Here is a 13,889-nt window from a genome sequence, read left to right on the forward strand (position 1 = left end):
GATTACAATATTAATACGAAATTGAAAGAAACATGCAAAAGCTTCTTATAGTTAAGATAAATGCATTGTGGGAAACCAAGTCCTCTTGACTCTCAGCTTTCACCACAACTGAAATCCTGAACCAGTAGTGTAAGTGAATTTTGTGGCTCAGCAGTCCTTCAACTCCATCACAAGTTGAAGTTTGAATAAGATATAAGTGAATTCCTTGAAACTTGACTTATGATGCAGTAAACTTCATTCATATTCAAATAAATCTGACTAAGATTGAATTAAACCAAACTTGGATACATTTAAATTCATCCAAGTTATGTGCTGATTACACCATCATAAGATAACCAAATATAATTCAGGATATCAACTCTTACAATAGCCCATCTGTATTATTTGGAGCATATTTTTGGATAGATTACTATGTGTGTAATTTCATATTTCAAGATTGGTCAGGGTTATCAAAGGAGCATATCAATTTTCATGAATAAATTAATTCTTTTATCAGTACCCACCATAAAAATAAAGATGCAAAAATGTTACTGCTTAATCAAGATTAGAATATACAGCAAATCCCACCTAAATGGCATCCAAATAAGCCAGATATCTGATGTCATATACTTTCAGAATTTTTTTTCTTTCATTTCTTTTTTTTACACTCTATCCCAAGTGCACAGGTAGGCATTTTTTGCCTTTTAATTGACTAATTTTAAGCCACTTGCCTTATTTACAGGCTAAAAATACCCATGAAAGCTCTTAAATCAATAAAATATTTGAGGAGTTGTCCGAGCCTTTTGAGACGTGAAATGGGGACACGTCACGGCACCAGCTGGTGCCATGATCATTAGATCAGTGTTTACACAGCTTACTTAGTTATCTTTGTAATTCTATCATGTATTCTAAGGACAAGGCTGTCTTCCATGTCAGTTAGGATGAAGATGCTGTTGGTGGCAGACAAAAAGCTGCTATACAGGGCCATGAGAGAGGTGTGAGCAATGCCGCATACGCACATGTGTGTGTGTGTGTGCGTGTAATTCACCTCGGTCGTCTGCTGGTCACTCAGCCAGTCTTCCCCATTACGGAGCGAGCTCAGAGCTCATAGACCGATCTTCAGGTAGGACTGAGACCACAACACACACTACACACCGGGAAAGTGAGGCCACAACCCCTTGAGTTACATCCCATACCTATTTACTGCTAGGTGAACAGGGGCTACACATTAAGAGGCTTGCCCATTTGCCTCATCGTTTCCCGGGACTTGAACCCGGCCCTCTCGATTGTGAGTCGAGCGTGCTAACCACTACACTACGCGGTGTGTGTGTGTGTGTGTGTGTGTGTGTGTGTGTGTGTGTGTGTGTGTGTGTGTGTGTGTGTGTGTGTGTGTGTGTGTGTGTGTGTGTGGTGCATGTAATTCACCCTGCTGGTCACCCAGCCAGCCTTTACCCATCAGAGAGTTTGGAGTTCATAGGCTGATCTTCAGGTAGGACCAAGACCAAACCACACACCACACACCGAACAGCGAGGCCACAACTCCTCGAATTACGTCCCTTACTTAGTTGCTACTAGGTGAACAGGGGCTACACATTTAGAGGCTCACCATTTGCTTCACCACACCCGGGACTCGAACCAAAGCCTTTTCGGTTGTGAGTCAAGTATGTTTGTGTGAGTGCGTATGCTGCATGCGTAAGTGTGCGTGCACACCATGTATATAGTGTCTACTTATGTAATACATTACACAGACCATTTCAACTGTCAGTGATAACCGGTGTGAAATGTGGAGGGAAGAAAAAAAAAAAAAAAATTCCTCATGTAACTCAGATCTTTCAATAACTCAATATGTGTGTGTGTGTGTGTGTGTGTGTGTTTGTATGTGCGTGCGTGTGTATTTATATATATATATATATATATATATATATATATATATATATATATATATATATATATATATATATATATAAAACACTTTCCTTCAATGACAATAATATGCATTCATAAACGATATACAATCAATAACCTACAAAGTTAGTGATCCACCTATCTGGACTTAGAATCACACTGAAATTCTTAAAAAGCACCACTGAAGTATTTCAGTCTAGCACCACCTGCTAACCTTTCATATGCTTATTCTGATTTCTTTGAAAAATTCAGCTCAATATTGACAATTTCTTTTACTTTCTTCACACATTAAGAATATATCACATATTTACAAAATACTGCATTATTTCATATGGTAAGCAACTAGCATATCCATTATTAACTTACTGAAATTTATTTCCAAAATTTCTATTTGAAATCAACTTTTCATTTTATTATTTGTACAAATACTTTCTTACTTCATATCTTCATAATATATTTGGCTTTCTTGAATCTTTCTGTACATAAAGAGATTTTCCTTTTTTGCAATATCATTCAGCATGCAGTGAACTAGTTACTTGAGGGCCATCTACCCACTGTAGATGCCAACTAATTAGGATTTTTATTCACAGCTTTGCTTTTCCTGATGGAATACACTGTAATGAAATCTTACAGCATGGAACTAATGCTGCTTAAGCCTATATAACCTAAAAAATGTCAGTGATTTATTTCTTAGGCACTGACAGGCATGTAAAATAATCAATATACCATATCATCAATGAAAAGTAATGATTTCCTAAAGAAAAAAATATAAACTCTATAAATTCCAAAGTGCACTGAGAGACTGCCATATACTTCTTGTTAAACATAAGCTGGATATATCTCAGAAAGTGTCTCTAACACCGACTGGTGCACAATAGTACAGGGTATCACAATACACTAGTTGATGGGTTTTTATAAAGGATACATGATAAATACCATATAAAAGTGAAACATTCATAAAAAATACAAGCAACATGATGTGTTAAGCATCAATGGCAGTGTGATCTGATGGCAACTGAGCTTCATTAACCTTTGGCGGCTGTGGTGCAATGTTTTTGGATTTCATGTACGAGACAACTTGGTCAGGTATCTCTGCTAGAACCTCTCGTGCCAGTCGAAGCCTAGCCATGCGAGGATCCCCCATCCCCTTCAAGAAATCCCTAAATGGAACAAACTGAACAATATCTCGAGAAGCATACCGACCATTGCTGGAAAGACGCACCATATCTCCATCTAATTCTTCCATGTTGTCAAAATCTGCATTACCAACTCCAACTATGATGATTGACAGAGGTAAGGAGGATGCATTTACAATAGCCTGGAATAAAGAATTAAATATCAACTGAAAAATCGTGAGATATTCATCAGTAAAATAAGAAATGAGTCAATAATTTAAAACTACACTTGAAAAGATTTATATATATAGAAGATCTTAAAGCAATCCTTTGCCATGCAGCTTGTTTGGGTTAACCTTACTGATGTGTTCAATCTGGTTAAGTATTCAGGGTCCATCAAGAATCATAATCTTCTGAGGACTAATACAACCTCTACAGAGATCAAATGAGTTTCACTAAAAAAGATGACTTATTCAAAAACATCTAAGTCTTTGTAGTTGTTTTATGAGATATTTAAAGATGGTTCATTATTGTATTCAAACCATTAGACAAGCAAGTCTAGCATTATGAGGAACACTGTCTTATCTAATTATCTGATACACTCTTACTCTATACATTTTTCCTTGAAATTTCCTCAAAGGATTTGGAATAACTGGCTCATCACTTACTGACTCACAAGTGAGCCTATGGAAAAAGACATTCATTTACCTCTTTGGTTTGGGGCATATCTGTAATGATTCCATCCGTCAAGATCAGAAGAATGAAATACTTATCCCCATCCTTGTTTGAAGCTGCAAAGCGTGCTACATGGTTCACAATTGGGGCAAAGTTGGTAGGTCCATAAAGCTGCACACGATTCAGGCAGTTATAGTAGGCCTCAAGAACTCCTGTGTATAAACAAAACTTTTGTACATATAGAAATTAACTGAAAATAAGTAACTTTTATTGAGTATGAAAGGAACTTATGATAAATTTTGTACTTTATATTGATAGCACAGTGAATAACAGAGAGAGGCCTGAACCCAACCTTAAGTTACTATTTACAAAGCACAGGAATATAGTGGCAATATTTATCCAACATTGTCTTGGAGTGGCAGCCAAGCTGGGATAAAAATATCAAAATATTTATTTAAAACATTCAAAATTCACAATTGCTTACAATCCAAAAACAATTATAAACCATTACTAGGCACAAAAGTTTTATAAATTGCGATCATAACAAATACTTAAAGGGAATCACTGTGCTTGTATGGTCAAACAGAAAGCACTCTTAATGGGATAATATATCAATTCAAATAGAGTTGAAATTATAAGACTATGTACAGATTTTCAAATGGCACCTTTGTATTGTATTGGTGAAGTCATACAAATAAATGGATTTTCTCAATTTTGACAGTTATGCTAGCAATGATTGAAAAACAGTTTGCTGAAAGAATGTCATATGATTAAATTAATTAATTTCTGCATTCAATACTTATGTATCATATATTAATTAACAAACAGCACTGCAACTAACTTTAAACACTTGCAACTTTTGAATAAGAGCATTTTCATAATGCATAAAGATTACAGTATGATCTTGATTAAAAATTATATAGCATTCATAAAAATTGCTAAATTGATGAATAGCACAAGAATATAAATTGATGAGTTTCCTGAATTCAAAGTTCTATTTAGAAATAATAACTATGACAATGAATGTAAGGGAGAGAGAGAGAGAGAGAGAGAGAGAGAGAGAGAGAGAGAGAGAGAGAGAGAGAGAGAGAGAGAGAGAGAGAGAGAGAGACTAATTTCCACAGTGCTTTGCATTTTCTGTCAGCAACTTCTCCATTATCCTTAGAACCTTTCTGTCACACTCTGTAAGCATCCTACAAACAGATCAGGACTTAAAATTGGGGGAATGTGCTAAAGACACCAGAAAAGTGTAAGACAGTAACAAACTTCTGACCATGGTTATGCCATATATGTATAGAACATATCCAGTAAAGAGGAATGTTGAGGTAAGGCTCCAATAAGCATTAAACTCATTCTTCCAATTACAGTGACAAACATTCCCAAACAATAAAATAAAAATCAATCTATGGTGCAACATACTCAGGATTCTCACAACTGGATGACAACAGAAATTTATTTATCACTGCTGCACCATATCTGACCTATTTCTTTTTGCATATCTGACATGATCAGCTAATTAGATCATATGCAGATGAACTTTCCAAGAAGACTTTGAGGTTGTAGGTTGTATTCCATTTTATGCAATTTAAATTATCCAGACATTCTCTTTCCATCTAACAGACTCTCTTCACACTATATTTCTATCCCACTTGTAATAGTAATGTGACTTGAATTTGCTATTATCAGTTTTACTTTTTTCTTGGTTAAATTTCTATTCTAATGCTTTATTGAATGTCTCACTTTAAATATGGCAACTTGTTAAGTAAAAAAAATATCTATTGATGGATCAAACACATATTCAATAAATTTTTTTTTTTTTCTTACTGCATGAAGTTTCAACATGACACCAGAACCAAAATATAAAATCTAATAAAAATAACTTACCTTGGACTCGATGACAAAAAGGATTGGAAGGATCCCCATTGACAAAGAACTCATGTGACACTTGTGTGTAGTCAGGCGGCATTCTTGCTCCAAAGCCGAGGACAGGGAAGAACTTGTCTGTGTCATAGTCTTCTATAATCTCTCCCACTGAAGTGATGGCACGGACATACTGGTTGGGAGTTTGTGAATGTATGAAGTGAAGAGACTGTGATGACTTTGGATCACCATTTGAAGCTGTAAAGTAAGGAATCATAAAAAATTACCAATCATGCTTTGTGCTAGTTATATTCTGCTCTCATGTTTGCATTTACTTAATTTGAACATATGAGAAAGGAGCTATGCTCCTGCTGTCCCATCTCCATGTATACTCGTCCAACTTATTCTTGATTTTTTTTTTCTTTTTTTTTTCTTTTCCAAAGACCAACTTCTCTCCCAGTTTGTTCAATGCTTCTATACTTCTGCTGCAGAACCTATACTTCTTCACAAAGTGGTGTAAGTGTGTATGTGGATGAATTTGTTTTCAATCAATCCTTGACTCATCTTATTTTCTCTCTTGTGTTGTGCAAGAGATGATGTTGATTCTAATTGGCTTAAGATGAAGAAAAGATGAAAAACATTAAATTAAAAATGCAACACTTTTGATAGAATCAACACACCAATGCAATGATATCTGGATGTATGATAAAGAACAAAAGTTCTAATTGTTGATATTTGTTGCTTGAGGAATGGCAGTGGACTGACAACACTGCATTGTTAAAAGTACTAGTGAACCTGGGTACTGCAAATTATATATATATATATATATATATATATATATATATATATATATATATATATATATATATATATATATATATATTTTTTTTTTTTTTTTTTACATATATGTCAAGTTCTGAGGGCAAATCATTTGGGGAAAATATTGAAGGTCAACCTGTAGCATACACAGAAATTGAGATTTCCTAGGTTGGAAATTCTGAAATTCAAACATTATGCAAAGGACAAGGAAATACTGCACATACAGCTACAAAAAAACAGTAGCAGAATAAAACAGTTGGTTTTGTGATATTTTGGATGAAAAAACACAGTGATAAATTAGCAATAAAGAAGAGCCAGCAATTTCACTTCAACAAACCATTTAAATGACATTACAAAAGTAGTAAACAAGTCACATACCACGTCTCTCATCAGTTTGCCGTCAACTATCGTTCAGTCAACCCAAAGCCCCTGTTATCTCGGGCCTTCAACTGTTTCTTAGAGTTTTTTTTTTTTTTTTTTTTTTTTGCTAATGGCTTCTCTGAAGCATTGTTCTGAGAAGCTTACCTGCCCTACAGTTCTTCCTTCGTGTGCAACCTTGCATTCTAACCAAGTGTTTTTTTGTCTCCAGACACCCATGTTGTCCCATCATGGAAGACCAGGCCCAGAATCAGGAGACATCTTTCTTGGACAAGATGACAAAGATATGACGATGATCCCCCTCATGGAGAAATTATTAATTGTGGTCACCTTTATCAACTCTCTGTCCAGTATGTCAATCTTGTTCACCAATTTATACATAGTTATCATGTCTTCTCTTGTTCTTCTCTCTTCTAATGTGGTCAGCCCCAGCTTCCTCAGTCTTTCCTCATAATCTGTTTTAGCCACCACTTCTTTAGCCTCCCATTTCTCATCCTCCAAAAAAACTTGGTCTTTTCCTCCTCTGTTCTTTCATCATTCCTCTCTTTCACTTCAGTTACAAGCTCTTTCATTTTCATTCGCTCATCCTGTGACATATTTCTTATGTAAATTGTTTTGGTTTCCTCAGAGTCCTTAAGTTTCCAAGCCCTCCTCAACAAGTCCTCATCTGCCACCTGAGACTTTAATTTCAATTTTAATGGTCTATTCTTGCCTTCCTCAAAAGCTCCCAATCTCACACTTTCTTCTACCTCAGCATATAGGTCCTCTTCCTCCACAGAGATCTTATTCAGTAAAGACTTAATCCTGTCATTTTCCTTATCCCTCCTGTCCTGCCAGTTCCTGTTAGTTTCTTCCCTCAATCCTATTATGATCACACATTTTTTCTTTTCAGCAATATCTCTCACCACATACTCATTTTCCTTTAGTGCCTTTACCATTTCACTCTGCGTAATCATTTTATTTTCCTCTTCCTGCTTTTTCACTATCTCCCTAAAGGACCTTTGTACCTCCTGATGTTCATGGTTCACTTCTTTCATCCTGGTATCAATTAGATTAAGGCATTCCTCCTTCCTCAAGTTCTCTTCCGATATTTTCATCTCCATTTCCAGGAGTTTAGCCTTCATCTCTTCACATTGATTCCTTAGTTGTTGGTTTTCTTTCTCCATTTCTACTTTTTCCTTCAATAGCTCTTTATTCGCTTTCGTTAACAAATAGATCTCTTTTTTTAACAAATCATTCTCGGCTATAACTCTATCCAGTTTTCCTTCTATGGACAAAATGTGTGTGTGTGTGTGTGTGTGTGTGTGTGTGTGTGTGTGTGTGTGTGTGTGTGTGTGTGTGTGTGTGTGTGTGTAATTCACTGTTTGATCTGCTGCAGTCTCTGACGAGACAGCCAGACGTTACCCTACGGAACGAGCTCAGAGCTCATTATTTCCGATCTTCGGATAGGCCTGAGACCAGGCACACACCACACACCGGGACAACAAGGTCACAACTCCTCGATTTACATCCCGTACCTACAGGGGCTACACGTGAAAGGAGACACACCCAAATATCTCCACCCGGCCGGGGAATCGAACCCCGGTCATCTGGCTTGTGACGCCAGCGCTCTAACCACTGAGCTACCGGGCCATGTGTGTGTGTGTGTGTGTGTGTGTGTGTGTGTGTGTGTGTGTGTGTGTGTGTGTGTGTGTGTGTGTGTGTGTGTGTGTGTGTGTGTGTGTGTGTGTGTGTGTGTGTGTGTGTATCTACCTGTTGTATTTCCCTAGTTGTGTTTTACTACAGGAAAAGACCTATGCTTGTGCTGTCCTGTCTCCATACCTATAGTCATCCCATTTCGCCTCAAAGTCATAAATATTTCTTGCTTGAACTAGTTTCATCCAAATTATTCCATATTTCTATGCTTCTGTTTGGAAAGCTATATTTCTTAATGTCTCTTCTACACTTGGTCATTTTCAACTTCATGCTGTGTTCCCTTGTATCTCTTGAGTCCAACACTAATAGGCCTTTTCTGTCAACTGTGTCCATCCCCTTCCATGCTCTGTATATGAATAGCAATTAGGTCTCCTCTTTCTCTCCTCTGTTGCAATGTTGGAAGTTTTAATATTTTTAATCTGTCCTCATATGTTAGCTCTCTCAAACTTAGAACCATTTTGGTTGCAGCTCTGAATCCTTTCTATCTTCCTTATATCTTTCTTGTTATGTGGTAACCATACAAATGCAGCATATTCTAGTTTAGGTGGAATCATGTATTCTATTAATTTCTTCAACATCTGTTCATCTATATAAGTAAATACCCATTTCATTTTTTCTTAGTAACTCATATGTTTCCCCAACTATGTTGATGCATTTTTCCAGTGATAAACTGTCATTTATTGTAGTACCCAGGACTTTCTCCTCTTTTGTTTTCTGAATTTCTGCCCCTCCTGTAATGTAAGATCTTTTCTGTCTTCTATTGCTATTCCCTAGTTCCATCACTTTGCACTTTTTTTGCATTAAATTCCTGTAGCATTTCACAGTCCATGTCATTTTCCACTCATTTCAGTAACTGCGTCATCTGCAAATAAGCTTATATAACTGTCCACCTCATCAACCATATCATTGATATACACTATGAACATTACAGGGGCCAGAACCATTCCCTGTAAAACTCCACTTATAACTCTGCACTCTTTTAATTCCTCACCTTTTATCACTGTTCTCATTTCTTTGTCCTTTAAGAAGTCTGTTATCCAGTCCAGTACTTTTCCCTGTAAAGCACCTTTATTTTTAATTTTCCATAGCAATCTTTGATGTGGTACTTTATCAAAAGCATTTTTTAGATCCAAGTAGACACAGTCTGACCATCCGTCCCTCTCCTGAATTATATCTATTGCTCTGCCGTAGAAGCTCAATAAGTTTGTGACATTGTCAAGATCTTCCACTTCTGAAGCCAAATCGTCTTCCAGTTATTGTATGTGACTCTTCTAGCTATTGCATCCATCTGTCTTTCACTATTTTTTCAGCTATTTTTGTAACCACACTCATTAGGGACAATGGTCTGTAGTTCAATGGTTCTTCTTTGTTACCTCCCTTAAAATTTGGTACAATGTTTGCCCTTTTCCAGTCTAGAGGGACTTTTCCTCCCTTAAAAGAATATACTATAATGTTATGTAATATCTCTGCCAGCTGGTCATGACATTCCCTCAATATCAATTTGACACCCCATCCAGTCCTTGAGCCTTATTCACATCCAAGGTTTACATAATCTTCCTGATTTCCCTGACTTCTACATGGATCTCCCCCGTTTCCTTGTCCCTGTGACCCGTTTGTGTCCTTTCAAACTTGTTTTCTTTTGGTGAGTATCAATTGGAAGTACCTATTCGTTATTTCTGCCTGTGATCTTGTATCCTCGTATGTGACATTGTCAAATTTTAATCTATCTATTGTTTTGTTTTTTATTTTCCCATTAACATACAGGCAACCCCCGTTTAACGAAGGTTCACACAACGAAGGTTTCATTTTACTACCATCTGCTCGTTTAACGAACACCAAACTCGCTTTAACGAAGTTTTATCCAGGTAATTTTTTACCAAATTTGAAAGCCCCACCATATCACGCAAGCTGACAAGCTTTTGAATACACCAGAAACTGCTGGTACTAAGGCCTGCCTCAGGAAAAATCCTGGGACCCCTATAGAATAAAGATCAAGATCAAGATCGAGCCTCTCGTGGACAACACGCGCAACATTCACTCCCCAGTCAAAACATAACAGCGTCAGCAGCAGCTTGTCTTCCCTAGCTCAACTTACCACCAAAATGCCCTGCAATTGGCCTAGTGTTCATAAGAAGACCAGGAAGTCTGTTACTCTCCAAATGAAGCTAGATATTATTCACAGACACGAGAGACCAGAAAACTATAGCAGTGCTGGCCACTATCTTGACTCCATATTATACTGTCTCTATTTTCAAGTCAGCAGACTCTATTAAGAACGCTGGTGAGACCGTATCTTCCTTGCAAGCTAAAAGAACCACCTGAACTCGTGACTCTACAATGGATAAAATGGAAAGCCTTGTGGAAATGTGGTACATAAGTTTTGTATGCAGTACAATGATGCGCACTTTGTTTACATTCCACAGGTTGCTGGTTAGTGTCTTTCCTGTTTCACCCTTCCTCCCTTCATAAAGCTAAGATCATCAACATTATAAAGTTACATACATACATACATTAGTGTACATTATAATGACTTAAATTAAACTACCTAAATGTTTAACTTCATAATTTTTACTTTCATTAAACCTTTTACTGTACTATGATGCACTCTCGCTTTGCTTACTCTCAATGGAAGTTCAAATCAGGGGTTAAACTTGTTATAATCGGTTCGCTTAACGAAGTTTCGCTTAACGAAGTGTTTTTTAGGAACGTAACCCCTTCGTTAAACGGGGGTTGCCTGTACTTATAAAAGAGCTTTGGCTCATTTCTGCATTTGTCAACTATATCTTTCTCATAGTTCCTCTGTTCCTCTCTTAGTATTTGGACATATTCACTTCTTACTACTTTAAATTCTTCCCATTTATTAAGTCCTCCTCTTTTTCTTCATCTATTCCATACTGCTTCCTTTTTCACTTCTGCTAATTTACATATTATGCTATACCAGTCTTCCTTTCTCTCCCCTCACTTATTCTTGTTTTGGGAACATATCTTTTAATCCCATCATTATAAATATCTCTTATACTTTATTTGCTGTATATAATTGATTCCACTCAGCTTGATTTTGTGAAGTCTGCCTTCCCATAATTGTATCTTCCATTTTTGTGAAGTTTGTTCTTATTTACTGTTGAACTGCTGTCTAGGCTGAATTTGATTAACAGATAGTTGCTTTTCCTTAGAGGGCACTGATACTTCATTTCTTCAATGACTTCAATCTCTTTTGTAAACAATAGGTCAAGCCTTGATGCCTCCTCATTTCCCTCAACTCTTGTAGTTTCCCTAATCCACTGTGCCATAGTGTTAATTGTTATTAAGTTTAGAAGTGTATATCCCCACAACTCTCCTCCTTGTGTGGTCCAGTTTTCCCAGCATACTTCTTTGCAGTTGAACTCACCCATATGTGTTATATTCCTGCTTTCTTGCAATTTTTTTTTTAAACAATTACCCATATCTCTCAACATCCCTTTATACTCTTATACTTATACTCTTGACTCCATGCATTAGTTTTTTTATGGTACATATGCTACTGCAACATCTCTTTTTCCCTTTTCTTTTTTCTTTTATCTTAATCTTGATTACTTCTCCTATCTAAACATTCTCCACTGCTATATTCTTCTTGGTCAGTAATATCACTCCTCCTCCTCATTATTCCTAGATCTTAACCACACATTATAATTTCCATCACCAATATTTATATTTTCTGCTGGTTCATTTAGTTTAGTTTCTGTTATGCCTATGAAGTCTGGCTGCTTTATCTTATGTAATTATTGATTTCCTGTAACCCTGATATTATACCATTTATGTTTGTATATTTTGCTGACCATTTAGTGCTTCTATTTACATTACTGACTCCTCTTCTTTCCTTGTCAGATACCACTTGCTCATCTTCTCGTCCTTGATCTTCCAGTAGAACTTTTCTTCCTCTGATCTGTTCTTGTTTTTTTCCTTTGCCTCTCTTATAAGATCATTCATTTTATCTCTCTCCACCTTACTTATGTCCCTTTTTATCCAAATTTTCTTAAATTGTTCAGTCTTGTCCAGCCTCCATGCATGCTGTATCACCTCTGATGCTGTAGATTGTGCTCTGAACTTGACTTTCAATGGTCTTCTTCCTTCCTCTGTATATTTTTCTAGTCTGTGCACTTCCTCATTTTTGCTCACCCAGTCTTCACCTTCTCCCTGAAAACTTCTTACCACATCTTCTGCTACCTTTTTCTGTTCTTTCTCCCTCTTGAAATTTATAGGTTCCTTTTCTTCATTTAACCCACAGATAACTAGCTGTGCACTTCCCTGATCATAATAATTTTTTCATCACATCTTTGTCCAAGTACTGAAATGCCACTCTATTATTACTTAACATTTTATATGATGATCCAAATATCTTACTTATGTGTTTTTCAGGGTTCAGATTTTTTTGTATAACCACTTCCAGATCTAGTCTAGTCTTTCTTCAAGTCCTTGTGGTGCTACTTCATAGTTCACACATTTGTTCTTAAGGGAGCTGTTTTCCCTTTTTATTTCCTCTAGAGTTTTCTTCATGTCATTGTTCATTCTAATTGTACTCTCTGACTTTTCATACCTCTCTCTCAGCTCTAGGTTTTCCATGATCAGCCGATACTGTTTTTCAAGAATTCCAACAACCATCTCCCTCAAGACTCTAATTTCTCTATCTATTGTGATAATCCTTCTCATGTTGACTTTCCTCCTTAAATCCAGAAAATTCCCTTTTCTTGCTTCAATATTCCAGCTGTTGTAATCCCAGAGGTGTTTCAATAATCTCACTCCTGAGTACTCTCAGTTTGGCTTGGCTCCCTTGTTTACATAAACAGCAGTGCCGACTGCAAGGTCCATATTCTCATCCCTTTCCATACTTCTTGGCCTCAAGCCCTCAACACAAGCAAATTCTATACAACTTTGGAGACAGGCTCACTAACCTAGCCCACTATCCCTCTGTAATATATCACCAGGTCTGCTAGGTTTCATTGTCTTAACTTGGTAGTGTAGCCCATGTCAGGGGTCTTGTTTTTGGGTCCGCCTCAAACAGTCATTGCCGTGTGTGGGGGGTGAGGGGAGGCGTGAGGAGTAACAGTAAGTAGCTTGACAACAGGTGGTCATGAGGCACATCATGATCCTATTAATAGTTTGGAATTGAATACCATCTAATTGGGATTAAAATCCCTTTGCAAGAACTATATTCAAACTCGCATCTTTCTTAGGTTGTTGCTTGCATTGACAGATGCTGTAGCAGAAAAGTTTCTTTCAACTCAGTTTCTAGGAGATCAACTACTGGCTTTTCTTCTAACCACTGTCCCTCCCATAAGTTTTGCCTCCCAGGACACTTCAAGGCACTGGATAAAAGACATTATGTAAAGTGCTAGAGTGGATCTTTCTACTTTCTCACTCATTCTACCAGGTCTACTTCATCTAGCAAAGCTGGTTTGACACTACCTTTTTCCACCATCATCTCCA

General features: G+C 36.9%; 1 protein-coding gene across 2 annotated transcripts in view; it reads right to left on the reverse strand.

The window, feature by feature from the left end:
• Window positions 1–2,139: 2,139 nt before the first annotated feature.
• LOC123505334 (copine-8-like) overlaps window positions 2,140–13,889 on the reverse strand; it is a 36,418-nt gene continuing 24,668 nt past the window's right edge. For both annotated transcript variants that reach the window (XM_045256529.1, XM_045256530.1), the window contains exons 5-7: window positions 5,559–5,792; window positions 3,708–3,886; window positions 2,140–3,202 (exon numbers count right to left, since the gene is read on the reverse strand). In XM_045256529.1, coding sequence (XP_045112464.1) covers window positions 2,867–3,202; window positions 3,708–3,886; window positions 5,559–5,792 — 749 coding nt within the window. In that variant the 3' untranslated portion in view covers window positions 2,140–2,866. The remainder of the gene's footprint in view (window positions 3,203–3,707; window positions 3,887–5,558; window positions 5,793–13,889) is intronic.

The sequence above is a fragment of the Portunus trituberculatus genome, chromosome 18, assembly GCF_017591435.1.
Source record: "Portunus trituberculatus isolate SZX2019 chromosome 18, ASM1759143v1, whole genome shotgun sequence".
In the NCBI taxonomy this organism is placed as follows: Eukaryota; Metazoa; Arthropoda; class Malacostraca; order Decapoda; family Portunidae; genus Portunus; species Portunus trituberculatus.